Source organism: Trachypithecus francoisi, unplaced genomic scaffold, assembly GCF_009764315.1.
Source record: "Trachypithecus francoisi isolate TF-2019V2 unplaced genomic scaffold, Tfra_2.0 Lachesis_group16, whole genome shotgun sequence".
NCBI lineage: Eukaryota > Metazoa > Chordata > Mammalia > Primates > Cercopithecidae > Trachypithecus > Trachypithecus francoisi.
Genome location: NW_022681461.1, coordinates 91,125,409 through 91,151,755, shown reverse-complemented (window position 1 = coordinate 91,151,755; position 26,347 = coordinate 91,125,409). Strand labels below are relative to the sequence as shown.

At 46.3% G+C, this 26,347-nt stretch overlaps 1 protein-coding gene across 7 annotated transcripts in view; it reads right to left on the bottom strand.

The window, feature by feature from the left end:
• RNF38 (ring finger protein 38) overlaps positions 1–25,606 on the bottom strand; it is a 148,823-nt gene extending 123,217 nt beyond the window's left edge. For 4 of the 7 annotated variants that reach the window (XM_033238086.1, XM_033238087.1, XM_033238088.1 and 1 more), the window contains exon 1: positions 25,253–25,604. In XM_033238086.1, coding sequence (XP_033093977.1) covers positions 25,253–25,505 — 253 coding nt within the window. In that variant the 5' untranslated portion in view covers positions 25,506–25,604. Of the gene's footprint in view, positions 1–25,252 lie in introns of all 7 variants that reach the window. The other 3 variants (XM_033238091.1, XM_033238103.1, XM_033238102.1) reach the window with 3 other exon arrangements.
• Between the last annotated feature and the right edge of the window lie 741 nt (positions 25,607–26,347).

The following is a 26,347-nucleotide window of genomic DNA, read 5'->3' as shown; positions in this document are numbered from 1 at the left end:
GCGGAGGTTGTGGTGAGCCAAGATCATGCCGCTGCACGCCACCCAAGGCAACAGAGTGAGACTCGTCTCAAAAAAAAAAAAAGAAATCATATTTGTATCATATTATCAGTCATATATATCTACTCATGTAACCCTAAACAAACTGTGAAAACACAAATCCTGGAAACTGCAATATTCCCCAATAAATTAATATACATACACTGTATAGCTAAGAATGGAAGGAAATGGTAAAACAAGTTAAAATACAGATAAATCTAAATAACTATTATCAAATCTGGCTACATAATTGTGTAGAACATTTTTTAAAATCATTTCCAAAAACATGTAATATATAAAGATAACAAATAAAATTCCAGATATGCAAAGAAAAAAATTAAAGAAAGCAGACGTACTAAAATGCTTGTTTTACAATTATGAGGACTCAAAAAGATACTATTTAGCGCTCTACCTCTGACAATGAGAGAATTTTAAAAGCCTTCTTAAAATCTGCATGGACCAATAACACACAAAGATACTTAACATCATTAGCCATTGGGGAATGCAAATCAAAACTAGAAGGAGATACCACTTCCCACCCACTAGGAGGGCTATAATCAAAAAGACAGATAACAGAGGACAAGTGTTGGCAACAATGTGGAGAAATTAGAACCCTGGTACACTGCTGGTGGGAATATAAAATAGTGTAACAACCTTAAGAAACAGCATGGCAGTTCCTCCAAAGGTAAAGCAGAGTTCCATTTGACCCAGTAATTCCACTCCTATATAGGGGTAGGTTTATGTTTATACAAGAGAAATGAAAATATATGTCCACATAAAAACTTATACACAAATGTTCATAGCAGCATTCTTTTTTCTTTTCTTTTGAGATGGAGTTTCGCTCTTGTTGCCCAGGCTGGAGTGCAGTGGCACAATCTCAGATCACTGCAACCTCCACTACCTGATTCAAACAATTCTCCTGCCTTAGCCTCCCAAGTAACTGGGATTACAGGCATGCACCACCATGCCTGGCTGATTTTGTATTTTTATAGAGATGGAGTTTCTCCATGTTGGTCGCACTGGTCTCTAACTCCTGAGCTCTGGTGATCCGCCTGCCTCGGCGTCCCAAAATGTTGAGATTACAGGCATGAGCCACAGTACCCAGCCCATAGCAGCATTATTCATAATCATCCAAAATAGGATGCAATCCATATGTGCATTAACTGATGAATGGTTAAAGTATAATACATCTATACAACTAATATTTACCCATAAAAAGGAACAAAGTTCTGGTATGTTACAACATAGATGAATCTGAAAATACTATGCTAAGTGGAAGAAGCCAGTACTGTTGATAAAAGTGCATACTGTGGCCGGGCGCAGTGGCTCAAGCCTGTAATCCCAGCACTTTGGGAGGCCGAGACGGGCGGATCACAAGGTCAGGATATCGAGACCATCCTGGCTAACATGGTGAAACCCCGTCTCTACTAAAAAAATACAAAAAACTAGCCAGGCGTGGTGGCGGGCGCCTGTAGTCCCAGCTACCCGCAGGCTGAGGCAGGAGAATGGCATAAACCCGGGAGGCGGAGCTTGCAGTGAGCTGAGATCCGGCCACTGCACTCCAGCCTGGGCGACAGAGCCAGACTCTGTCTCAAAAGAAAAAAAAAAAGTGCATATTGTATAATTCCATTTATACAAAAGGTCCAGAACAGGCTAATCTACAGAGACAGAAAGTAGATAACTGTTGCCTAGGACTGAGATGGGAGGAAATGGAGAGTGACTGCCAATGAGTGGAGGATTTCTTTTCAGGGAGATGAAAATGCTCTGGTGTTAGACAGTGGTATTGGTTATACAACTGTGAATATACCAAAACCCACTTATTTGTATACCTTATTTGGGAAAATTGTATATGTAAATTTATATTTTGATAAAGCTGTTAAGAATGAGGTAGCAGGCACGATGGGAGGTTTATAAAGCGTACTTTTAGTATTTTATTTCTTGACCTGCTTGGTAGTTAACACACGTGGGTTCACACTATCATGATTCATTGAGCTGCAAACTTACAAGATATGAATGTGTCTATACGTATTTCATATGTCAAACAAATGTTTCAAAAAATAAATTCATAAATACTGACTTGGAAAGAGACCCAACATGTATTACAAAGTGGAAAAAAAGCAAGTTTCAGGACAATACATATAGTATGGTCCCACTTTTTATACATAGCAACACTACATGAATATACATATATCCAATCCTCACTGACCTCTGCAGAATTCAAATAAAGGAACTTTTATTTTCTCTAATATACATTTCTGTAACATTTTAAATTTAGCCATGTATTTTTTTGTAATCAGAGGACAATAATGTCTACTTGTAAAAAAAAACTTAAAAAGGCATAAAAGACGGTCAGTTGCAGCAGCTCACGCCTGTAATCCCAGCACTTTGGGAGGCCGAGGCAGGTGGTTCACCTGAGGTCAGGAGCCTGGTCAACATGGCGAAACCCCGTCTCTACTAAAAATATAAAAATTAGCCGGGGGTGGTGGCATGCGCCTGTAATTCCTGCTACTTGGGAGGCTGAGGCAGGAGAATCGTTTGAACCCAGGAGGTGGAGGTTGCAGTGAGCCGAGATCACGCAATTGCACTGCAGCCTGGGCAACAAGAGTGAAACTCTGTCTCAAAAAAAAAAAAAAACACTTTGGGAGGCCGAGACGGGCGGATCACGAGGTCAGGAGATCGAGACCATCCTGGCTAATACGGTGAAACCCTGTCTCTACTTAAAAATACAAAAAAAAAACTAGCCGGGCGACGAGGCGGGCGCCTGTAGTCCCAGCTACTTGGGAGGCTGAGGCAGGAGAATGGCGGGAACCCGGGAGGCGGAGCTTGCAGTGAGCTGAGATCCGGCCACTGCACTCCAGCCTGGGTGGCAGAGCAAGACTCCGTCTCAAAAAAAAAAAAAAAAAAAAAAAAAAAGGCATGAAGACAAAATTAATAAAGAGAAAAGAAATTCCTGAATTAGTATACAAAAAAAAGGCATAGGCCGGGCGCGGTGGCTCAAGCCTGTAATCCCAGCACTTTGGGAGGCCGAGACGGGCGGATCACAAGGTCAGGAGATCGAGACCATCCTGGCTTACCCGGTGAAACCCCGTCTCTACTAAAAAATATAAAGAAAAACTAGCCGGGCGAGGTGGCGGGCGCCTATAGTCCCAGCTACTCGGGAGGCTGAGGCAGGAGAATGGCGTGAACCCGAAAGGCGGAGCTTGCAGTGATCTGAGATCCGGCCACTGCGCTCCAGTTTGGGCGACAGAGCGAGACTCCGTCTCAAAAAAAAAAAAAAAAAAAGGAATAAAGACAAAATTTAATAAAGAGAAGAGAAATTCCTGAATTAGTATACAAAAATACAGAAATAGTAAATCCAAGAATAGACTCTTCTTTTTTTTTTTTTGAGACAAAGTCTCGTTCTTGTCCCCCAGGCTGGAGTGCGATGGCGTGATCTCTGCTCACTGCAACCTCCACCTCCCAGGTTCAAGAGATTCTCCTGCCTCAGCCCCCGGAGTAGCTGGGATTACAGGTGCCTGCCACCATGCCGGACTAGTTTTGGCATTTTTAGTAGAGATGGGGTTTCACCATGTTGGCCAGGCTGGTCTCAAACTCCTCACCTCAGGTGAGCCACCATTCTCAGCCTCCCAAAGTGCTGGGATTACAGGCATGAGCCACTATGCCTGGCCGAATACATTATTTAAAAGATGATCATTTAAAAAATGGCCAGGTGCGGTGGCTTATGCCTATAATCCCAGCACTTTGGAAGGCCGAGGAGGGTGGATCACGAGGTCAGAGTTCAAGACCAGCCTGGCCAACATGGTGAAACCCCGTCTCTACTAAAAATACAAAAATTAGCCAGGCGTGGTGGTAGGTGCCTGTAATCCCTGCTACTCGGGAGGCTGAGGCAGAATTGCTTAAACCCAGGAGGTGGAGGTTGCAGTGAGCCCAGATAGCCCCACTGCACTCCTGCCTGGGCGACAGAGGGAGACTACGTCTCAAAAAAAAAAAAAATTGAGGCCGGGCGCGGTGGCTCAAGCCTGTAATCCCAGCACTTTGGGAGGCCGAGACGGGCGGATCACGAGGTCAGGAGATCGAGACCATCCTGGCTAACACGGTGAAACCCCGTCTCTACTAAAAATACAAAAAACTAGCCGGGCAAGGTGGCGGGCGCCTGTAGTCCCAGCTACTCCGGAGGCTGAGGCAGGAGAATGGCGTAAACCCGGGAGGCGGCGCTTGCAGTGAGCTGAGATCCGGCTACTGCACTCCAGCCCGGGCGACAGAGCAAGACTCCGTCTCAAAAAAAAAAAAAAAAAATTGCAACAAATCTGATTGCTATTACATATATATATACACACACACACATATATATATACATATAACAGTAATAGGGAAATTATATTTTCCAACTATTTAAAATTGTGAAAAAAATTAGATGTCTACTTAAAATTTTTCACGATTTTCAGAGTATATATTCAAAATACTTTGAATATCACTGAATTAAGGAGGGTAATTATGCAGCAAGAGAAAACAGCCCAGTGCAAGGAGACCGCAGCTCTGAGCTATGGGGCCTGAGAGAAGAGCCTAGCCCTCTGTGGGCGTGTTTCTCAATATGAAATAAGGACGTCAGATTATGATTCTGCTGCTCTCAGCTTCAAGAGTCACTAACTGGGTGGGTCAGGCCATTTGGGATATAACATCACTACCAAGAATAACACCATTAGCAGCAATAATAAAACCCACTACAGCTTTTTCAATGATTATTGTACACTTCCATGCATCGTCTCTATACACAAATGCCTGCCTCTCTTACACGGGTAATTTGTGGACATACACCAAAACGGTACCTGTTACCACTCTAGGATTATAGTGGGGAGAGGCATAAGAATCGAGGGTCCATCAGTCAGGGTCCCAAAAGTAAAGAGATGGCAAATACATATTAGAATAATCTGAGAAGGGTTTGTTTATGAAAGAAATAATTACAAAGTTGGGGGTAGAGCCTACAGAAACCATGGGGATGGAACAGAAGTCAGGACTAGTAAAGGGGCAGAACAAGGCTGAGCACCAGTGGCTCACACCTGTAATCTCAGCACTTTGGGATGCCGAGGTGGGAAGACTGAGTGAGCTCAGGAATTCAAGACCAGTCTGGGAAACAAAGCAAGATTCCACCTCTACAACAAATGTTTAGAAACTAGCCAGTTGTGGAGACGCACACCTGTCATCCCTACTCAAGAGGCTGAGGTGGGAAGATTGCTTGGGCCCAGAAGCTCAAGGCTGCAGTGGGCCATGATCACACCACTGTACTCCAGCCTGTTGGGCAGAGCAATACTCTGTCTTTAAATAAACAAACAAACAAACAAACAAAAAGCAGAAGAAGTATTACTTCTAGAAGTCCCAAAGAAGATAGGAGACAGAGATTACCAGAACCCAGAACCCGGGTATATAATACACGCTACACAGAGTGAGGGGAAGGGATAAATATTCTGACCTCCTTCTCCTCTGGCCCTTCAATCCAGAGGGCCTAAGAGCTCTTTATCTGGGGCAAAGAGCCAGGTAGAAAAGAGTAGAAGATGGATCTGGAGAGGTAAACAAAAGATATTCAGCCCAGATTTCTTTTAACTTTTTATAAAATTAAATACATGGGCCTGGCGTGGTGGCTTACACCTGTAATCCCAGCACTTTGGGAGCCCAAGGTGGCTTAGCAGTTTGAGACGAGCCTGGCCAACATGGCGAAACCCCATCTCTACTAAAAATATAAAAATTAGCTGGGTGTGGTAGCGGTTGCCTGTAATCAGAGCGAAACTCTGTCTCAAAAAAAAAAAAAAAAATTAGGCCAGGCACAGTGGCTCATGCCTGTAATCCCAACACTTTGGGAGGCTGAGGCGTGTGGATCACGAGGTCAGGAGTTCAAGACCAGCCTGACCAATACAGTGAAACCCTGTCTCTATTAAAAATACAAAAATTAGCTGGGCATGGTGGCAGGTGCCAGCTACTCAGGAGGCTGAGGCAGAAGAATTGCAGAAGAATTGCTTGAACCCGGGAGGTTGCAGTGAGCCGAGATCACACCACTGGACTCAGGCCTGGGTGACAGAGCGAGACTCAAAAAAGTAAAACATTACACAGAAACCTGAAGTCCCACTCTCCATAATCCTGGATCCCTCTCTCCAGACGTAATCATTTTTCTTACAATTTGTTAGGTGGGGTTTACTGTTGGCCCTTTCTATATAGACAGAGAGACATATCACAGTAAAATAGAGAGAAGTGTTTTATGGAGTGCTATTCGTTTAACATGAATGGTATTACTCTACTACTTTGTTCAATCTCCCCCCTCACTATTTTCAGTTCAGTTAGAAAATAATGTTCAAAGGCCGGGCACGGTGGCTCACACCTGTAATCCCAGCACTTTGGGAGGCTGAGGTGGGCGAATCACGTGAGTTCAGGAGTTAGAGACCAGCCTGACCAACATGGAGAAACCCCATCTCTACTAAAAATATAAAAAATTAGCCAGGCGTGGTGGCGTATGCCTGTAATTCCAGCTACTCGGGAGGCTGATGCAGGGGAATCACTTAAAACCCAGAAGGTGGAGGTTGCGGTGAGCCAAGATGGCGCCACAGCACTCCAGCCTGGGCAACAAGAGCAAAACTCCGTCTCAATAAAAAATTTAAAAAATATATGTAATGTTCAATGCCTGGTGCGGTGGCTCACACCTATAATCTCAGCACTTCAGGAGGCCGAGGCGGGTGGATCACTTAAGCCCAGGAGTTTGAGACCACCTTGGCCAACACAGCGAAAACCCGTTTCTACTAAAGAACACAAAAAATTAGTCGGGAGTAGTGGTGCCTGCCTGTAGTCCCAGCTACATGGGAGGTTGTGGAGGGAGGGTCACTAGAGCCTGGGGAGATCGAGACTGCAGTAAGCCAGGATAGTGCCACTACACTCTAGCCTGAATGGCACAGTGAAATCCTGTCTCAAAACAAAAAGAAAGAAAAAGGAAATAATGCTCAAGAAGCCAAGATGAGATAGATGGGCTTGATTCTCCTCAGTTGTTTCTACTCCATCACAGTGGCTCTCAAAACACACCCTGCCCTTCATCTGCATTAGCATCACCTAGGAACCTGTTTAAAATGAAAACTGCAGGCCCCACCCAGTGAGGTGAATCAAAAGCACTGGTGGGGGTGTCCAGCTTTTAAAGTCTACGAACCACTACTCTACCTCATGGTACTCAAAACTTTCTTCACCACCACCTGATGCCAGAGATCGGCATTTCAACAAGATCCCCCTAGTCTACCTCAGGGCCACAAACCATAACCCCCAATCCGTAATGCTTCGCACCCATCCACACAGTGTCTCAGTGGTTTCTGGGAATGGGAGGTAGGGGAGGCCTGCTGAAAGAGCAGTGGTTTTTATCTCTTTGAATATGAATCTATCACTTAACAAGCCTGTGGGAAAAACAGCACTGCATGCCTTAGTGAGACAAGAGTATGTTGTGTGTGTGTGTGACAGAAAGCACACAACTACCATTAAACCACCATGGAAATTTATTCTGCTTAGATGTCACTAGTATATCATGTTATTTTTCTCTTAAATTAAGGGAATTTCAATTTTAACCCCAGGCATAATAAAATTACCAAGACTGTCTAACCTTTGTTTGTACTGCTAATATTGTAGTGGGAATCCATCACCTTAAAACAAACCAAGGGGATATACCTTACCCTCTCTGTTCCAACAAGGACACCCTTACCAACATCTACTCCCCACTTCCATGCAGCAGCCCCCACCTCCACACAGCATGGGGGAGGGAAAACTATTTCCAGTACTTCACCTTTAACTTCCTGCTGCCTCCCTCAAAGGCTCATAAATTTTATTTCAAAATCTGAACTCGAAGGCCCCTAATTCCATCACTCCCTTTGCTTCTCTCATTTTCCTCCACTGAGACTTCTCTGGTCTGTTGTACTGCAAACATATCAGCTCTTCCAGCAAATCTACAGGTGAACTACATACATATTTGTGCCTAAGAATTGTACTGTCTCACTGCTCAATCCAGCTTGACTCAGCCTAACCCAACGATGTGCTTTTTTAGGCACTTCCAGTTTCACTTTTAGCTCCTACCAGGCTTCCGCCCCGCCCCAATGCAACATAGCCCCCTCAGCTTCCCAGACCCAGGAAGTAGCAAGGTCAATTGTGAGGCCCATATCCAATTTGACTTGCCTCTCCCTTCTTAAAGCAATCTTGGAATTAAAATTTCTAAAGCCCCATTTCAATTTAATAACTTTTCTTCTATAGAAACAAGAGGTTTTAATTAAGCCTTAAAAATAAATTCAAGCCTTGTGTTTTTAATTATATGGCATCAGGAAAAATAATATAACTATTCTACCAAATTTCAAAAGGAAACATGTTTACATCTCAAATGTGCTATAAAAAAATCCTGGTATGGTAAAACTAGTTTGATTTCGACTCCCACCCCAACCTTTTTTAAACTTCTCCAACACAGTTCCAGAATAACTTCTCAAAATCACTTCTAAAGCGGTAGGTAATTCCAGCTACTCCAGAGACTGAAGTGATCGCCTGAGCCCAGGAGTTCCAGGTCAGCCTGGGCAAAATAGTGACTCTTATCTCAAAATAACAAAACAGAACTCACCCTGTCAATTCAGACCATTTATTTTTTTTTTTTAATTTTGTTCTACAAAAAGTTAGACTCAAAAGATGTATAGTACTAACTAAACGTTCCAGAGTCAAATTGTAACTTCACTTTATCTCAACACAGAATTCATGAGTTGCACATAAATTTACTTTACTTCTTTTTAGAAATGGAGTCTTGGTATGTTGCCCTGGATGGTCTCAAACATCTGGCCTCAAGTCATCTTCCCACCTCAGCCTCCCAAGTAGCTGGGATTACAGATGAGCCACCACTTCCAATTTACAAATTCACTTTAAGAAGTCAAATCTTTTCACTTCTTGCTTTGCTTCTTGGATTTGTTTGGGAAGGAGGAGTGTTTCTTTTTTAGCAAGTAACGGTAGCTTTTACTTGAAGCTTTAAAATATCATGGAATAGTAACAATTTCAGTTTTCAACAATATATGCAGTTTTAATAGAAATATGAGATAATTCGATTACAAGAGTTCTTGACTTACATTCCTGTCAACAATGTCTTAAGAGCCACCAAACATATCAAATTCTAGATACGGTCCAAACCTAAGGTTATTTTAAAACTAAAAACAGTGTGTAGAAACTCTTCAATTATCTGGATTAATTGGTTTTTATCCTGCCTGTATAGAAACGATATCTTCCTCTTATGAATTAATTCCACAGTTTAGTAATTTTGAAAGGCAGAGAATTCATTTTTCCTTCCTAGGTATCCATAAGCCAAGCTTGTCTAACCCACAGCCCAGGACGGCTTTGAATGCAGCCCAACACAAATTCATAAACTTTCTTCAAGTGTATTTTATGTGTGGCCCAAGACAATTCTTCTTCCAACATGGCCCAGAGAAGACAAAAGATTAGACATCCCTGGCCAGCAGTTAGCAGCACTCAAATAAAAAACAAGCCTTATTCCAAAAGTTTCTGTATCTGGCTTTGACCTTAGAAGCCCATTTTGCCATAGATCATTTTCTAAATGGTAGGTTCCCAGGATGGCCCACCAATACCATTAAGTCCACAATATAGATGAGATAGTGAACTATCAAGCCCAGCCAAGAACTTTTTCTTTATCTGCTTAAGTGCCCAAACAAGCACTCAGTTAAGATCTAATGTTGAGAATCACAGAGCATGGGACCTTTTATTTTTTTATTTTTATTTTTTTATTTTATTTTATTTTTTATTTTTGAGAAGGAGTCTCGCTCTGTCACCCAGGCTGGAGTGCAGGGGCACGGTCTCGGCTCACTGCAACCTCCACCTCCTGGGTTCACATCATTCTCCTGCCTCAGCCTCCCGAGTAGCTGGGACTACAGGTGCCCGCCACCACGCCCGGATAATTTTTTATATTTTTAGTAGAGACGGGGTTTCACTTGTGTTAGCCAGAATGGTCTCGATCTCCTGACCTCGTGATCCACCCGCCTTGGCCTCCCAAAGTGCTGGGATTACAGGCATGAGCCACCGCGCTCGGCTGAGCATGGGACCTTTTCTAAGAAGTAACCTAAATATGCCTGATTTATAGCGAATCCAGGGCCGGGTACGGTGGCTCACACCTGTAACCCCAGAACTCTGAGAGGCCGAGCGGGTGGATCACCTGAGGTCAGGCGTTCAAGACCAGCCTGGCCAACATGGTAAAACTCTGTCTCTACTAATAATACAAAAATTAGCCAGGCGTGGTGGCACATGCCTTTAATCCCAGCTACTCGGGAGGCTGAGGCAGGAGAATCACTTGAACCCAGGTGGAGGCTGCAGTGAGCCGAGATCACACCACTGCACTCCAGCCTGGGTGACAAGAGCAAAACTCCATCTCCAAAAAATAAATATATACAATAAATAAAAAAATAAAGAGAATCCGCCGGGCGCAGTGGCTCAAGCCTGTAATCCCAGCACTTTGGGAGGCCGAGACGGGCGGATCATGAGGTCAGGAGATCGAGACCATCCTGGCTAACACGGTGAAACCCCGTCTCTACTAAAAAATACAAAAAACTAGCCGGGCGAGGTGGCGGGCGCCTGTAGTCCCAGCTACTCGGGAGGCTGAGGCAGGAGAATGGCATGAACCCGAGAGGAGGAGCTTGCAGTGAGCTGAGATCCAGCCACTGCACTCCAGCCTGGGTGACAGAGCAAGACTCCATCTCAAAAAAAAATTAAAAATAAAAAAAATTAAAGAGAATCCAGAGCTGGGCACAGTTGGGGGTGCCTATAGTCCCAGCTACTCAGGAGGCTGAGGCAGGAGGATCACTTGAACCCAGGAGTCCAGCCTGGACAACATAGTGAGACCCCATTTTTAAAAATAAATAAATAGCCGGGTGCAGTGGCTCATGCCTGTAATCCCAACATTTTGGGAGGCCGAGGCAGGCGGATCACCTGAGGTCAGGAGTTCGAGACCAGCCTGGCTAACATGGTGAAACCCCATTTCTACTAAAAATACAAAAAATTAGCCAGGCGGCCGGGCGCAGTGGCTCAAGCCTGTAATCCCAGCACTTTGGGAGGTCAAGACGGGCGGATCACGAGGTCAGGAGATCGAGACCATCCTGGCTAACACGGTGAAACCCCGTCTCTACTAAAACTACAAAAAACTAGCCGGGCGAGGTGGCGGGCGCCTGTAGTCCCAGCTACTTGGGAGGCTGAGGCAGGAGAATGGCGTAAACCCGGGAGGCGGAGCTTGCAGTGAGCTGAGATCCGGCCACTGCACTCCAGCCCGGGCGACAGAGCAAGACTCCGTCTCAAAAAAAAAAAAAAAAAATTAGCCAGGCATGGTTGTGTGCTCCTGTAATCCCAGCTACTTAGGAGGCTGAGACAGGAGAATTGCTTGAACCCAAGAGGCAGAGGTTGCAGTGAGCCGAGATTGCACCATTGCACACCAGCTTGGGCAACAAGAGCGAAACTCCAACTCAAAAAGGAAATTAAATAAATAAATAAATAAATAAGTGTACCACTCCAATGCAGGTACTCCTACTACTGATGTGACCAAGTAATGAATGACTTAAAAACTCAGTTTTTAAAACTCTAGCATAGTAATTCAGAACTTAAAGTTATTTCTCAGGAGAGACAAAGGCAAAACAAAAGACTGCAAATTCTCTTCATTGGCTAAAATAGTGACCGACTTCGCTTATATTGTCTTTTGTTATCAAAACTAATTGCTATGTTTTCGAAGGCCATCTGTAAAGTAAGATGCAGTAAAGCACGATGGCTAAAAATACAGATTCTGGAACTAGACCACCTGGGTTCATATCCCAGGTAACACTCTTAAGAGCTGTACCATCTCCAGCGAGTTGTTTAACCTCTGTGTGCTCCAGTTTCATCTGTACAATAAGTATGATGAGTCCCTTAGGGGACTGCAGTGAGGATTAAATGAATTAATACACATAAAATACTTACAACAGAGCCTTAAATAATAAGCACACAAAAAGTGACCACTATTATCTAGATATTTAAAAACAGGTAGAATTGGGGCCGGGCGCGGTGGCTCAAGCCTGTAATCCCAGCACTTTGGGAGGCCGAGATGGGCGGATCACGAGGTCAGGAGATCGAGACCATCCTGGCTAATACGGTGAAACCCTGTCTCTACTTAAAAATACAAAAAACTAGCCGGGCGACAAGGCGGGCGCCTGTAGTCCCAGCTACTCGGGAGGCTGAGGCAGGAGAATGGCGTAAACCCGGGAGGCGGAGCTCGCAGTGACCTGAGATCCAGCCACTGCACTCCAGCCTGGGTGGCAGAGCAAGACTCCATCTCAAAAAAAAAAAAAAACAAAAACAGGTAGAATTTAGAAAAGGAACTGAAGGGAAAAGAGGTATTATAGGCTGAAGTAACAAACAATCAAAGGAACAGAAGTAGAAAAATCACACACAGGTGGGCAAAAAGGTGTTGTTCTATTTCCCTGGAGAACAATATTTATGATGAAGAACAGCAAAGACTGGAATAACGAGGACCCAAGAATGCTGGCCCTCAATGCCAGACCAAAAAATATGGCTTTTACTTAGAAAGCAGCCACTTAAACATTTGATCTAATTAAATCAAGGTCAATTATCAAGGTTATCAAATCATATTATTTTGTTTTTTGTTTTTTTTTGTTGTTGTTGTTTTTGAGACGGAGTCTCGCTCTGTCGCCCAGGCTGGAGTGCAGTGGCTGGATCTCAGCTCACTGCAAGCTCCGCCTCCCGGGTTTACGCCATTCTCCTGCCTCAGCCTCCGGAGTAGCTGGGACTACAGGCGCCCGCCACCTCGCCCAGCTAGTTTTTTGTATTTTTTTAGTAGAGACAGGGGTTTCACCGTGTTCGCCAGGATGGTCTCGATCTCCTGACCTTGTGATCCGCCCCTCTCGGCCTCCCAAAGTGCTGGGATTACAGGCGTGAGCCACCGCGCCCGGCCTCAAATCATATTATTAAGCCCGGTGGCTCACGCCTGTAATCCCAACACTTTGGGAGGTCGAGGTGGGTGGGTGGATCACCTGAGGTCGGGAGTTTGAAACCAGCCTGGTCAACATGGTGAAACCCCATGTCTACTAAAAATACAAAAATTAGCTGGGCATGGTTGCACGCACTTGTAGTCCAAGCTACCCACTTGGTAGGCTAAGGCAGGAGAATTGCTTGAACCCAAGAGGTGGAGGTTGCAGTGAGCAGAGAGAGCACCATTTCACTCCAGCCTGGGCAACAGAGTGAGACTCCGTCTCAAAAAACAAAAAAAAGTCATATCATTACTATTAATGCAATTGTGATGTTTTTGCAATCCCAAAAATGCATTTGTTCTGCTAACACTGTCATAATCTATCATTGAACTGCTGCATATCTAAATTATCTCTGAAATCCTCACTATGCCTAGTACATAGTAAGCATTCAACAAATGTTTACCAAATTATTATTAATATTAGTAATTATTATTATCAATCATTATCTTTTTGTGTGTGTGTGAGACAGAGTCTCCTTCTGTCACCTAGGCCAGAGTGGAGTGGCGTCATCTTGGCTCACTACAACCTCCATCTCCTGGGTTCAAGCAATTCTCCTGCCTCAGCCTCCCAAGGAGCTGGGATTAAAGGCGCCCACCACCACACCTGGCTTTTCGTATTTTTAGTAGAGGCGGGTTTCCACCCTGTTGGCCAGGCTGATCTCAAACTCCTGACCTCAGATGATCTGCCCGCGTTGGCCTCCCAAAGTGCTGGGATTACAGGCGTGAGCCACCAGGACCAGCCTCAAATCATTATTTTTTAGTGGCCAACAGAGAGCAGTGAAATAGAGACAGGGGTTAATCCACAAAAGAAATATAAATTAGGCGGGTGCGGTGGCTCACACCTGTAATCCCAGCACTTTGGGAGGTTGAGGCGGGCAGATCACAAGGTCAGGAGTTCGAGACCAACCTGGCCGATATGGTGAAAGCCCGTCTCTACTAAAAATACCAAAATTAGCCGGGCATGGTGGCAGGCACCTGTAGTCCCAGCTACTCTGGAGGCTGACAGGAGAACTGCTTTAACCCAGGAGGTGGAGGTTGCAGTGAGTCGAGATCATGCCACTGTACTCCAGCCTGGGCGACAGAGCAAGACTTTGTCTCAAAAAATAAATAAATAGCCAGGCGCGGTGGCTCAAGCCTGTAATCCCAGCACTTTGGGAGGCCGAGACGGGCAGATCACAAGGTCAGGAGATCGAGATCATCCTGGCTAACACAGTGAAACCCCGTCTCTACTAAAAATACAAAAAACTAGCCGAGCGGCGCCTGTAGTCCCAGCTACTCGGGAGGCTGAGGCAGGAGAATGGCGTGAAACCAGGAGGCGGGGCTTGCAGTGAGCTGAGATCTGGCCACTGCACTCCAGCCTGGGTGACAGAGCGAGACTCCGTCTCAAAAAAAAAAAAAAAAAATTAATAATAATAATAATAATAATAAATAAATAAAAGAAAAAGGAAAAAAGAGAAATATAAATTATAAATATTATAAATAAGGCAAATAAAGTAACCTAGATAATAGTTTACAATTAAGCTAAAATAAGTCATTGCTATTCAACATACTTAACTAAAATACGTTTTTGTTTTGTTTTTGAGACTGAATCTGGCTCAGCCACCCAGGTTAGAGTGCAGTGGCATGATCTCAGCTCACTGCAACCACAGTCTCCTGGCTCCAAACGAGTCTCCCGTCTCCCCAGGAACCGGGATTACAGGCATCCGCCATCATGCCTGGCTAATTTTTGCATTTTAGTAGCGACGAGGTTTCACCTTGACCAGGCTGGTCTTGAACTCCTGACCTCCGGTGATCCACCACCTTAGCCTCCCAAAGTGCTAGGATTATAGGCATGAGCCACCCCACCCAGCCAAACCTTGTGTATTTTGAAGTCTTATAAATTTAGCTGTCAAATTGGTACAGCCTTTTCAAAGGATTATTTGGGCAATATCTGCTTATGGGCAGTCTTGTGTTTTTTTTTGTTTTTTGTTTTTTGAGATGGAGTTTAGCTATTGTTGCGCAGGCTGGAGTGCAATGGCACCGTCTTGGCTCACTGCAACCTCTGCCTCCTGGGTTCAAGTGATTGTCCTGCCTCAGCCTCCCAAGTAGCTGGGATTACAGGCGCCCACCACAGTGCCCAGCTAATTTTTTTTGTATCTTTAGTAGAGACCGGATTTCACCACGTTGGCCAGGCTGGTGTCGAACTCCTGACCTCAGGTGATCCACCCACCCTGGCCTCCCAAAGTCCTGGGATTATAGGCATTTCCCAATCCAGGACAAAATTATGCTGGGGGGTAAGAATAAAGGTCTAACTCCTGACTTGACTCCAAGTAATTACAGGAAAGGACAGCTTACAGTAGCCATAGGTTTCCATGGAGTACATACTATCTAGCTGTACACCATAGACGTCAATGCTAATTACAGCAACAAAAAGGGCCACATCCTGAGAATGGACTCCTGAAGTTTACAGTCCTAAAGTCTAAAGATCACCTTGCAATCAATTGTTTGGTGCATTTCTTACAAAATACAACAACAAAACAGGCTGGGCATGGTCATTCACGCCTATAATCCCAGCACTTTAAGAGACCAAGGTGGGAGGACCACTTGAGCCCAGGAGTTCCAGACCAGCCTAAGCAATATAGTGAAACCCCATCTCACAAAAAAATTTAAAAGGTTAGCAGAGTTGTCACACCCATAGTCCCAGCTACTCAAGAGGCTGAGGTGAAAGGATTGCTTAAGCCTGGGAGATAGAAGCTGCAGTGAGCTATGATTACCACTGCCACTGCACTGCTGAGCGGGCAACAAAGCAAGACCTTGTCTCAAAAAACCAACAGAAAACAGCAGTTTGAGATACCAATAACAAGTAATATAGTAATAATTAACATATTAAGAAAAAAGTTTTCAGTAAAAGATTGCCAACAAGACTTCTTAGAAGCACATCATGACACAGAATGGTTGACATAAGTGTTTATTACTGGGCATGGTGGCTCACGCCTGTAATCCCAGCACTTTGGGAGGCCAAGGCGGGTGGATCACGAGGTCAGGAGTTCCAGACCAGCCTGGCCAATATGGTGAAACTTCGTCTCTACTTAAAAAAAAAGTACAAAAATTAGCCAGGCATGGTGGCGCAGGCGTGTAGTCCCAGCTACTGGGAAGGCTGAGGCAGGAGAATCGCTTGAACTCAGAAGGCGGAAGTTGCAGTGAGCCAAGATCGTGCCACTGCACTCCAGCCTGGGGCAACAGAGTGAGACTTCGTCCCAAAAAAAAAAAAAAAAATAGTTTAGTGGCCAGGCCCGGTGAGAAGAAGGTTGCCGTGAGCTGAGATCACACCACTGCACTCCAGCCTGGGCGAAAAGAGCAAAACTTCATCTCAGAAAAAAGAAAAAAATGAGTTTATTAAGCACATCAGCCAGGCGCGGTGGCTCACGCCTATAATCCCAGCACTTTGGGAGGCCAAGGTGGGTGGATCACCTGGGTCAGGAGTTTGAGACCAGCCTGGTCAAAAGGATGAAACCCTGTCTCTACAAAAATACAAAAATTAGCTGGGAGTGGTGGTGCGCACCTGTAATCCCAGCTACTCAGGAGGCTGAGACAGGAGAATCGCTTGAACCTAGGAGGCGGAGATTGTAGTGAGCCAAGATTGCAGCACTGCACCCCAACCTGGTTGACAGAGCAAGATTCCATCTCAAAAAAAAAAGAGAGAGACAGTTTATTAAGCATACATCCCTAGATAAACTGATTTTTTTCTGGTGGCAATAGGGAGAAATCACTTCCCAAAAATGTCAGTAAATGCTTAATTAAAAAAAAAAAAAAAAAAAAAGATTGGCCAGGCATGGTGGCTCACACCTGTAATCCCAAAACTTTGGGAGGCTGAGGAGGGCAGATCACCTGAGGTCGGGAGTTCAAGACCAGCCTGACCAACATGGAGAAACCCCGTCTCTACTAAAAATACAAAATTAGCTGGGTGTGGTGGCGCATGCCTGTAATTCCAGCTACTCGGGAGGCTAAGGCAGAATGGCTTGAAAACCTGGAAGGCGGAGGTTGCGGTGTGCCGAGATGGTGCCATTGCACTCCAACCTGGGCAACAAGAGCGAAACTCTGTCTCAAAAAAAAAAAAAATAAGATTAGTGGGTGCATCCCTGGGAGAGTAAGCAAGTTATGTATTTGATTTTTGTGGGCAATCAATCATTCTGCTAACACAAACATAAAGCAAAGTAGACCCAGATTTCTATATATCTTCCTCTAAAGTACTTTTAAGTTACAGTTTCAGACTTTAAAAAAAAAAGTTCCAAGCTCAGTCTTGTCCTTTTTTTTTTTGCCCCGCCCCTCCCTCCGCCCCCGTCTTGTCCTTTTTTAAAGCTGCAAGTATTATAATTTAAAACTCTGAAATGTATTCACTTAAACACGTTCCTGTCACTAACAACAACACGCTATTATCCACTTTTGGTACTGTCTCCAGATGATTTTTAATCCCTGCCTGACTTCTCCCTACCAACAAGTACTTGGATACCATCTTTACCCTGCCTGCCCCCACTACTTGGTTGTGCCTAGGGAATTATAATTACAGTGATCCGGCCTTTCGAACATCCTCAGAGCACAAAGCTTCTTTGTATAATGGTGGAGGGAGGGTGCCCTCCAGGCTCCACAGAAAAAAGTGGGTGGTAGCAACAGAGGAAGAGGAACTGGAGCCACTATGGTAGCCCTCAGTTCTAGTTCAATATTGTTTGTGGGAATTTACTTGTAGTGACCAGCCAGGGTTCTGTTGAGCCTCTGCATCCCCTCACATATGGGGGTGAAGAGAGAAGCAGGGCCTATCCTGGCAGATGGGCACAATCACCATGCCCAGACCAGGGAGCAGAAGGAAGCAAGAAATTTGGGAGAAAAGCAAGCAATAACTGTCTTGAATTGCACCCCTTTAGGCAGCTGGCAAGACCTTAAGTGAGGAAGTTTTGACAACGAAGGCTATCACCCTAATTAGCCAGTGACTAGTACTGGCATGACTGGCACTCGGTAGATGCTCAAATATGCATTGAGGTGGCAATAAAAATCTACATAGGAGGACAAATCTATAAAAGTTTTAACAAGATAGCATAAAAGCCAAATGAAAAATACTTTTTATTAATAATGAGTCCCAGCCAGGCACAGTGGCTCATTCCTGTAGTAACCCTAGCACTTAGGGAGGTCAAGGCAGGAGGATTACTTGAGCTCAGGAGTTCAAGAACACCCTGGGCAACATAGCAAGACCCCACCTCTTTAAGTATGAGTCCCAACTCTTCTCTATCTGTAAATGTGACTTTTGGACTTTTGTTTTTTTTTTTTGGGATGGAGTCTTGCTCTGTCGCCCAGGCTGGAGTGCAGTAGAGCGATATCGGCTCACTGCAACCTATGCCTCCCAGGTTCAAGTGATTCTCCTGCCTCAGTCTCCTGAGTAGCTGGGACTACAGGTGCACACCACCATGCCCAGGTATTTTTGTATTTTTAGTACAGACAGGGTTTCACCATGTTGTTTCACCATGTTGCCCAGGCTGGTCTCAAATTATTGAGCTCAAGTGATCCACCTGCCGCAGCCTCCCAAAGTGCTGGGATTACAGGCGTGAGCCACCGCGCCCAGCCCCATAAATGTGATTATTAAATAAACACCTGTTTTACTTTCAGCCTACTCCACTTCTGTTTAGTCTGAGGAACTGCTCACTTTTTAGTTCTCTGACAATAAAACAAATTTCAACAGAAGGTCAGCATGCAGCAACTGCAGCCACTAAAATCCAAGGTGCAGAAGCAGAATGGACAGGCAACTTTTCAACTCCAAGAACATCCCAAAAGCACTACAAATTGTCCTACTACCTAATTGCTTGCTATTCTTCTTTCCATGTATACAGTTTTCTCTCTCTCTTTTTTTTTTTTTTTTTGAGATGGCGTCTCACTCTGTTCCCCAGACTGGAGAGGGCAGTGGCACCATCTCGGCTCACTGCAACCTCCGCCTCCCAGGTTCAAGCAATTCTCCTGCCTCAGCCTCCAAAGTAGCTGAAATTGCAGGCACGCGCCACCACGTCCAGCTAATTTTTGTATTTTTAGTAGAGACAGGGTTTCACCATGTTGCCCAGGCTGGTCTCAAATTCGAGCTCAAGTTATCCACCCACCTCGGCCTCCCAAAGTGCTGGGATTACAGGCTTGAGCCACCGCACCCGGCCTTTTTTTTTTTTTTTTTTTTTTTTTTGAGACGCAGTCTTGCTCTCCAGGCTGGAGAGCAATGGCACAATCTCGGCTCATTGCAACCTCCGCCTCACGGGTTCAAGGGATACTCCGGCTTCAGCCTCCCGAGTAGCTGGGATTACAGGTATGTGCTGCCCAGCTAATTTTTGTATTTTTAGTAGAGGTGGGGTTTCACCATGTTGGCCAAGCTGGTCTCAAACTCCTGACCTCAGGTGATCCACCCTCCTCGACCTCCCAAAGTGCTGGGATTACAAGCGTGAGCCAACACACCCGGCCAGTTATAGCCTTCAAAAGCATGACTTAACTATTGATAAACCCTAATATACTCATCATTCTACTCTTCCACCTGTCCAACATCACCGCAGTTAACTGTTCTAAGCAGTCCCAAGAACAGCGCTAATATCCATCTAAGTAGAATAGGAAATAAACTGAAACCACTCTGGGTAAGGCCTGAAGGTAAGAATCGTTTATTTTCCTTCCGTGGGCACAAGACCACTTTTGTTAAACATATTTAGTTTTTTAACATATAATTTCTTTTAAAAAGTTCCTCCAAGACAGCAGCAAAAGCAAATCGAAACTTCCTATCCACCACCCTCAATCATGTTTAAAAATAATAATAAAAAAGACAACAGAAACCACTTCAAATATACCTTTCCCTAGAGCCCCCAGAACAGCATTCGTCCATGACAACTGTTCTGAAAAACACTCTGCCATTATTTCCGAAAGCAGTAGGAAGTCCAGTCTTGTCCTTGGTTTGCACTCCCCACTCCTCTCTCTCCAAGAAAAAAACGAAACAGCAGGAAGCGTAAACAACCACTTAATGGAAAATACAAATGGGTAAATATTTTCAAAATTCACTAAAAAGCCTCAGGTCTTCAGGAATGCTAGTGCAGGGGGAAATAGGAAGAGAAAAATAACTGCATTTACCCCTCCAAGTGAGCACTGTAAGAAGACAAGAGCAAATGTGGCACATAGCTACTACACTTTCTCTCCTCCATTTACCAGATACTTTTGTCTTTTTTTTTGAGACAGAGTCTCACTCTGTTGCCCAGGCTGGAGTGCAGTGGCATGATCTCAGCTCACTGCAACCTCCACCTTCTGGGTTCAAGCAATTCTCCTGCCTCAGCCTCCAAAGTAGCTGGGATTACAGGCATGCGCCATCATGCCCAATTAATTTTTCTATTGTTAGTAGAGACGGGGTTTCACCATGTTGGCCAGGCTGGTCTTGAACTCCTGACCTCAGGTGATCCACCCACCTTGGCCTCCCAAAGTGCTGGGATTATAGGCATGAGCCACTGCGCCCGGCCAACAATGGTATTTTCTAAATAACTTATTCTGTATGTATTTCTCCAGCCTCATAACAAAGTTTACCATTTTAAGCTATTCTCTTTGGTTCAGCTGAGCATGGTGATAAAAAGCCCCTTCCCATGAAAAGTTCACATGGAGAACTCTTGGAGCCCCTAGGGCAAGCACCAACCCAGACCTCATGGTAAAGCCCATAATGCATATGGATGAAACTGTTAGTTACAGCTGGACTAACAGTTCCAAAGCTGCCGAGCAGTGCTAGATCACAGATCACCTTTGTGTGGATTAGAAAAGGTACCCCTTCTCTGAGGCTACTCATCTTGGTAAGTGGAGTTCAGAATAGATTTCCACTCTCACTTGCCATTCGAAACAGGTATCTTTTTGCTGGGTTCAATCTCTATGGTCCTACACCACAGCACTATTAAGAAGTGTACCGGCCAGGCATGGTGGCTCATGCGTGTAATCCCAACACTTTGGGAGGCCGAGACAGGCTGATCACGGAGGTCAGGAGTTTGAGCCCAGTCTGGCCAACATGGTGAAACCCCACCTCTACTAAAAATACAAAAATTATCCGGGCAGGGTGGCAGATGCCTGTAATCCCAGCTACTCAGGAGGCTGAGGCAGGAGAATCGTTTGAACCTGGGAGGTGGAGGTTGCAGTGAGCTGAGATCACGTCATTGCTCTCCAGCCTGGGCAACAAGAGCAAAACTCTGCGTCAAAAAGAAAAACGAAAAAGTAAAAGAAAAGCATACCTGGGCAATGCTGCACCTCCAAAGTGGGTTTCCAGAAAGAGGAACCTTAATAAAGACAAACAGGCACTTCACAAATTTCACTACCAGAAAGCCTCAGATTTGTTAATATGCTAATTCATTCATAAACACATCAGGACTACAGGAAAAAAGGTCTAGCAGAGAAGGAAAACTAGCACATTTGGGAGAAAGGACACTCTTCCATCTTGAGGGATGATCAGTTGTTTAGGAAACCTTAATCTTTGACCATAGGTTCAGACGGCTGAACCTCAAATGTTGGTCATAAGCTAAAAGAATCACCAGCATCTGCAGAGGGATGGATCATCTTTATCTTAAAAAAGACATGATCACATGTTTACCTTTGGGGTTTTACTTTCTCCAAATTTTCCTTCTCTGCTAGACCCTTTTTGCCCTTATCCTAACTTTAAAACCACATACAGTTGACACGTGTACTTAAAATCTGTAAAATGTGATAAATAACCCTGGTAGGTAGTGGGTCCCTTAGCTAACTCCAGTGAAAATCAGAGGAATGGACAACCTAGATTAAGAGAGGTATGGCATCCAACCCTATCATTCTTTTACGCTCCATAAAAGAGGTAAAGTATCACATGGGTCAAAATTCCATCCCAGTCATCCAGGAGTGGGAACAGAGGGGCAGCCTAAGGAAAAGATGAGGGCTAAGCTGGGGCAAAGCTAAGACAGTGGTTCTCAAACTTTAGTGGACATCAGACTCTATTGGGGAGTTTTCTCAGAATCAGATGTCTGGGTCCCTCCCTACACTTGATACATCAGAATGTCCTGGAGCACATCTATTTCAACAAAGCTCAAACTGCTGATGCAGGTTCACTAGAAAGTTTAGAAATAATGAGAAATCTACCACAACTATCGGCAGTTCCAAAATAAAAGTCATCCATTGCAAAATTAGGTTTAGCAGGTCAGAAAGGGGCGAAAACGGATCACCAGCCTGCATGTATAACAGGCTGCGCTGGGCTGGAGCCTGTAGGGAGAGGTCCATTATTATATAGAGACAAAAACAGTGTTCTATAAACAACATTTTTTGTGTGGAAATATTTCAAATATCTGAAAAATATTTAGAATATACTAAATATTTCTGTACCCTACACCCAACATTATCAAATCTTAATTTACAATTACCTGATTCAGATTTTTTTAAAGTAATAGAACATTAAAGGTATAAATAAAGCCCTTTTGTGTACTCTTGTGTAATCGCATTCCTCATCTTCTCTTCCCAAAGACAATCATTACTCTTAATATGCGTATTTTAATACTATCACCACATATGGGCATAGCCACAAATAATATTATTTTGCATGTTTCCAGATTTTACACAAGTGAAAAGATTCTGTAAGAATTCTTCTGACTTGCTTCCCCGCTCCATATTATGTTTTTGAGATTCACCTATTTTAATGCATGTGGCTAGTTTATTTTTCACAGTGCTGTAATATTCAATTGTATGGGTCTATCTAAAAACGTATTGGCTGGGCGCGGTGGCTCACGCCTCTAATCCCAACACTTAGGGAGGCCGAGGCGGGCAGATCACGAGGTCAGGAAATCAAGACCATCCTGGGTAAAACGGTGAAACCCCGTCTCTACTAAAATTACAAAAAAAAAATTAGCCGGGCATGGTGGCAGGCACCTGTAGTCCCAGCTACTTGGGAGGCTGAGGCAGGAGAATGGTGTGAACCCAGGAGGTGGAGCTTGCAGTGAGCTGAGATCGCGCAACTGCACTCCAGCCTGGGTGACAGAGCGAGACTCTGTCTCAAAAAATAAATAAATAAATAAATAAATAAATAAAAATGTATGTATTATTCTGTTGGTGGATATTTAAGCTGGAATGAGCATTCTTGTATTTTTTCATACTTATTTTCTTGGACAAGTGTGCAAGGATCTCTTAGGATATATACCCAGAAATGGACATTTTAGGTAATTGAATATGTCTGCCCACCTTCACACTAAACACTAAATGCCACTACTCTCTAAGGTGGTTAGATCCATTTACATTTCCACTACAGTATATAAAAGTTTATTTATCCACAGCCTTAATAATACTCGGTTTATCATAGCATTACATTTATGCCAACCTGATCGGTGTCAAATGGCATCTCACTGTTGTTTCAATTTGCATTTCCCTGATTATAAGTCTCTCAAGTACATTTTCTTGCTTTTAAGTATGTATTTGCCAAATACGTGTTTCTTAGAGTTTTTTAGGAAAATCTAACCCATCTTGTCTGAATTGGGGCAGTCCTTCCCAAAGCACCCTGCCAACAGCCACCACAGCAGGAAAGCTAAGGTGCAAGAGGGCAGCAAGAAAACAGCTGACTTAAACAAGGAATCATCTTGGACAAAGGGCCTTAATTAATGCATTTGCTAATTAGTCTTTCCCTTCCCTCTTTTGTCAAGCCTTACTTCCAAGACAATACTCCAGGCACTGGGGGTCTGCATCCTTAGAACAGGAGCGAGGATGAGGGGGAAGGAGGGGGGTGCTCAAGCTAGAACGTTTCTATAAAAGTATAGCTGTCCTTACTCAAAGAAAAGAAGTGACTGCAGACCAATTCATACTCAACCTTGTAAGCTACCATCCACCTCCAACAGACTCCTTTCAAACTCATCACGTTTGGCACCTTCTTTGAAACATCCCAACCTTTTTCTCCAGCCTAGACACCGTCCCCCGCCCTTCAGCAACGCTTTCATCTCCCTTCCCCCACAATGACTGAATACCCTCTCCTTTTTCCCCATTCTATTTTCTAGCTCCATGGGACCCTCTTTCCTGCCTGTAACACGCTGCTCTCTCCCTTGCCTCTAGAACGGCAAGTCCTTTCCCCTTCCCTTTCCAAGAGACATCCGCAGTCAAAACAACCCACCTCATCATCCACCCCAAATAAAAACGGAAATCCCATGTATTACATGCCAGGCAGGCGTGTGACTCGGTCCCAATCCTCCCAGCTTCCTTCCCCCTTCACGCCTGGGATAGCTGTTCTTTCTCTGGGAGTTCTCTAAGTGTGGTAGGTCCAAACCACCTGGAAAAAACTCACATGGCCTTCTGTGCCGTAAATGTCTTTACCAGGGCCATGTATGCATTTCTGGTTTCGACATGAACGAAATTCGGGCCATTTACTGAAAAAAGACACCTTACGGGCGCCTCCACAAAAGCGGGCAGGCCTCCCTCCCAGTGATTCCAGCTGAATTGGTTTCGTCCGTGCAGTGGTGGGGAAGGTGGCCTGGCAGAGACCAAACGGTCCCCACGATAAGAAGTTTCCGAAGCTCTGCCCCACTCACTCAAGAAAGCCCTCTCCCCGAGAGCATTCCCCGCACAGAAGTCTCTCCCGCTGCGGCTCCCCAGTGCACCACCAAGCTCCCAAGTCGGCCCCCTGCTCTTCTGTCCCACCCTGCAAGAGATCGTTACTCCCAAGCCTGCCCAAAAAGGGCTGGGTGGGTGTGCCAGGGTCCAGGGCCTGACCCCCTCCCCCCAGATCAATCTCCCTCGGCTCCCGGGGGCCAGGAGATTGGCCTCCTCCCAGCCCCCTCTGCTCGGGGCCCGCGCCGGCCCAGGGTGGCCCTGGGTCCCAGCCAAGACACGGCTCTCACCGGCTATGTGACCTTGGGCAAGTCACTTCCCCCTCTAAGCCTCGGTTTCCTCCTCCGCCGAGCAGAGACCTAGAGAGGTCTTGCCCTGCACACCCTGGGGGAGGAGGCTACCCACCGGGTGGGAAAACGCTTTGTGAGACGCTCGGCGCGGCTGAGGCGCAGGGCTCGCAGGGGCTCCGGGGCCGGACAAAGCTGACCCGGACAACGCTCCTCCCCATCGGCGGGGCCGGGTGGCTGGACCACACGCCTCCGGCCCCCACCCGCGGGACCGACCCACGCCCCTCCCCGCCTGGCCCGCTCCGGGACCCCGTACCTGCTCCCGGCGCTCGGCCGCAGGCGCCTCCACCCTGGGCGCCCGCCCGGAGAGGCCCGTGGCCCGGAGGGCTGAGGCGGTCCGTGGCGGCGGGCTCCGGCCGGGGCGGCGGCGGTGGGGGGCGCGGGCGGCGCGGGGGCCCGAGCTCGGCGGGGCCCGGCCTGGGAGACGACGACTGAGGTTGAAAGTGCGCGGCGGCGGCGGCTGCTGAGGCGGCGGCGGCAGCGACCGCGGCGGCGGCGCTTCCGCTCATGGCGGGGCCGCGAGCAGCGGCTCCGGCTGCGACTCGACTCCGGCGCGGCGGGCGCTGGCTGGGCCCCGGCCGGCAGCAGCGGTGGCGGCGACGGAGGCGTCTCCCGAAGGGGGAGGAGGCGGAGCCGGGAAGCGGCGGCGGCGGCGGCGGAGGGGGCGGGGACGTGGAGGGGGCGGGGACGCCGAGGCGCCGCCACCAATGGGCACGGGGCTCCTCAGCCGCGGCTCCGGGGGCGGGCGGGCGCCGCCGAGGGGTATCCTCAATCTCTGCCGCTCCCTGAGGCGGGGAGGCAGAGCGCGGGCCACCAGCCGGGAGAGCCCCGCTCCAGGGGTTGCCCCGCCCCTGGGGCGCGGCCGCGGGCCTCGGGGGCCAGGCCTCGCGCGACTCAAGCTGGGGCTGCGCTTGGGCTCCGCTGCGCAGGGGTTCGCGCCCGCGAAGGGGCCGGAACTCGGCCCAGATAGCTGCTGCTCGCAGTCCGCCCGCCAGACTCCCTCCTCCGCTTCCCCGCACTGGAGCCGCAGCCTCCTCTCCCCTCCTCTCCCTCTCTTGGCTGTTTCCTCAAAGTTTTTCCCTTTCAGACACTTAGGAAACAAACTCTCCCTTCTGTTCTTAGGCTCTGTTTCAGTGATAAATTAGTCCCCGCGGACCCAGAGAGAACAGCAGAGGCAGAAGCGAAAGAGATGCAGACAAGCTGCCGTCCCTGAGTCCCCGAGACCATCTTAATTGCTGAGCAGAAGCCAGCCAGGCTCAGCCCTGGCCCCTTGCCCCTTTCTCTGACTTTCTCTTTCTCACTTTACATGCCCTTGCTGTTAGAAGACTTAGATAAAAACATCCAACCCAGC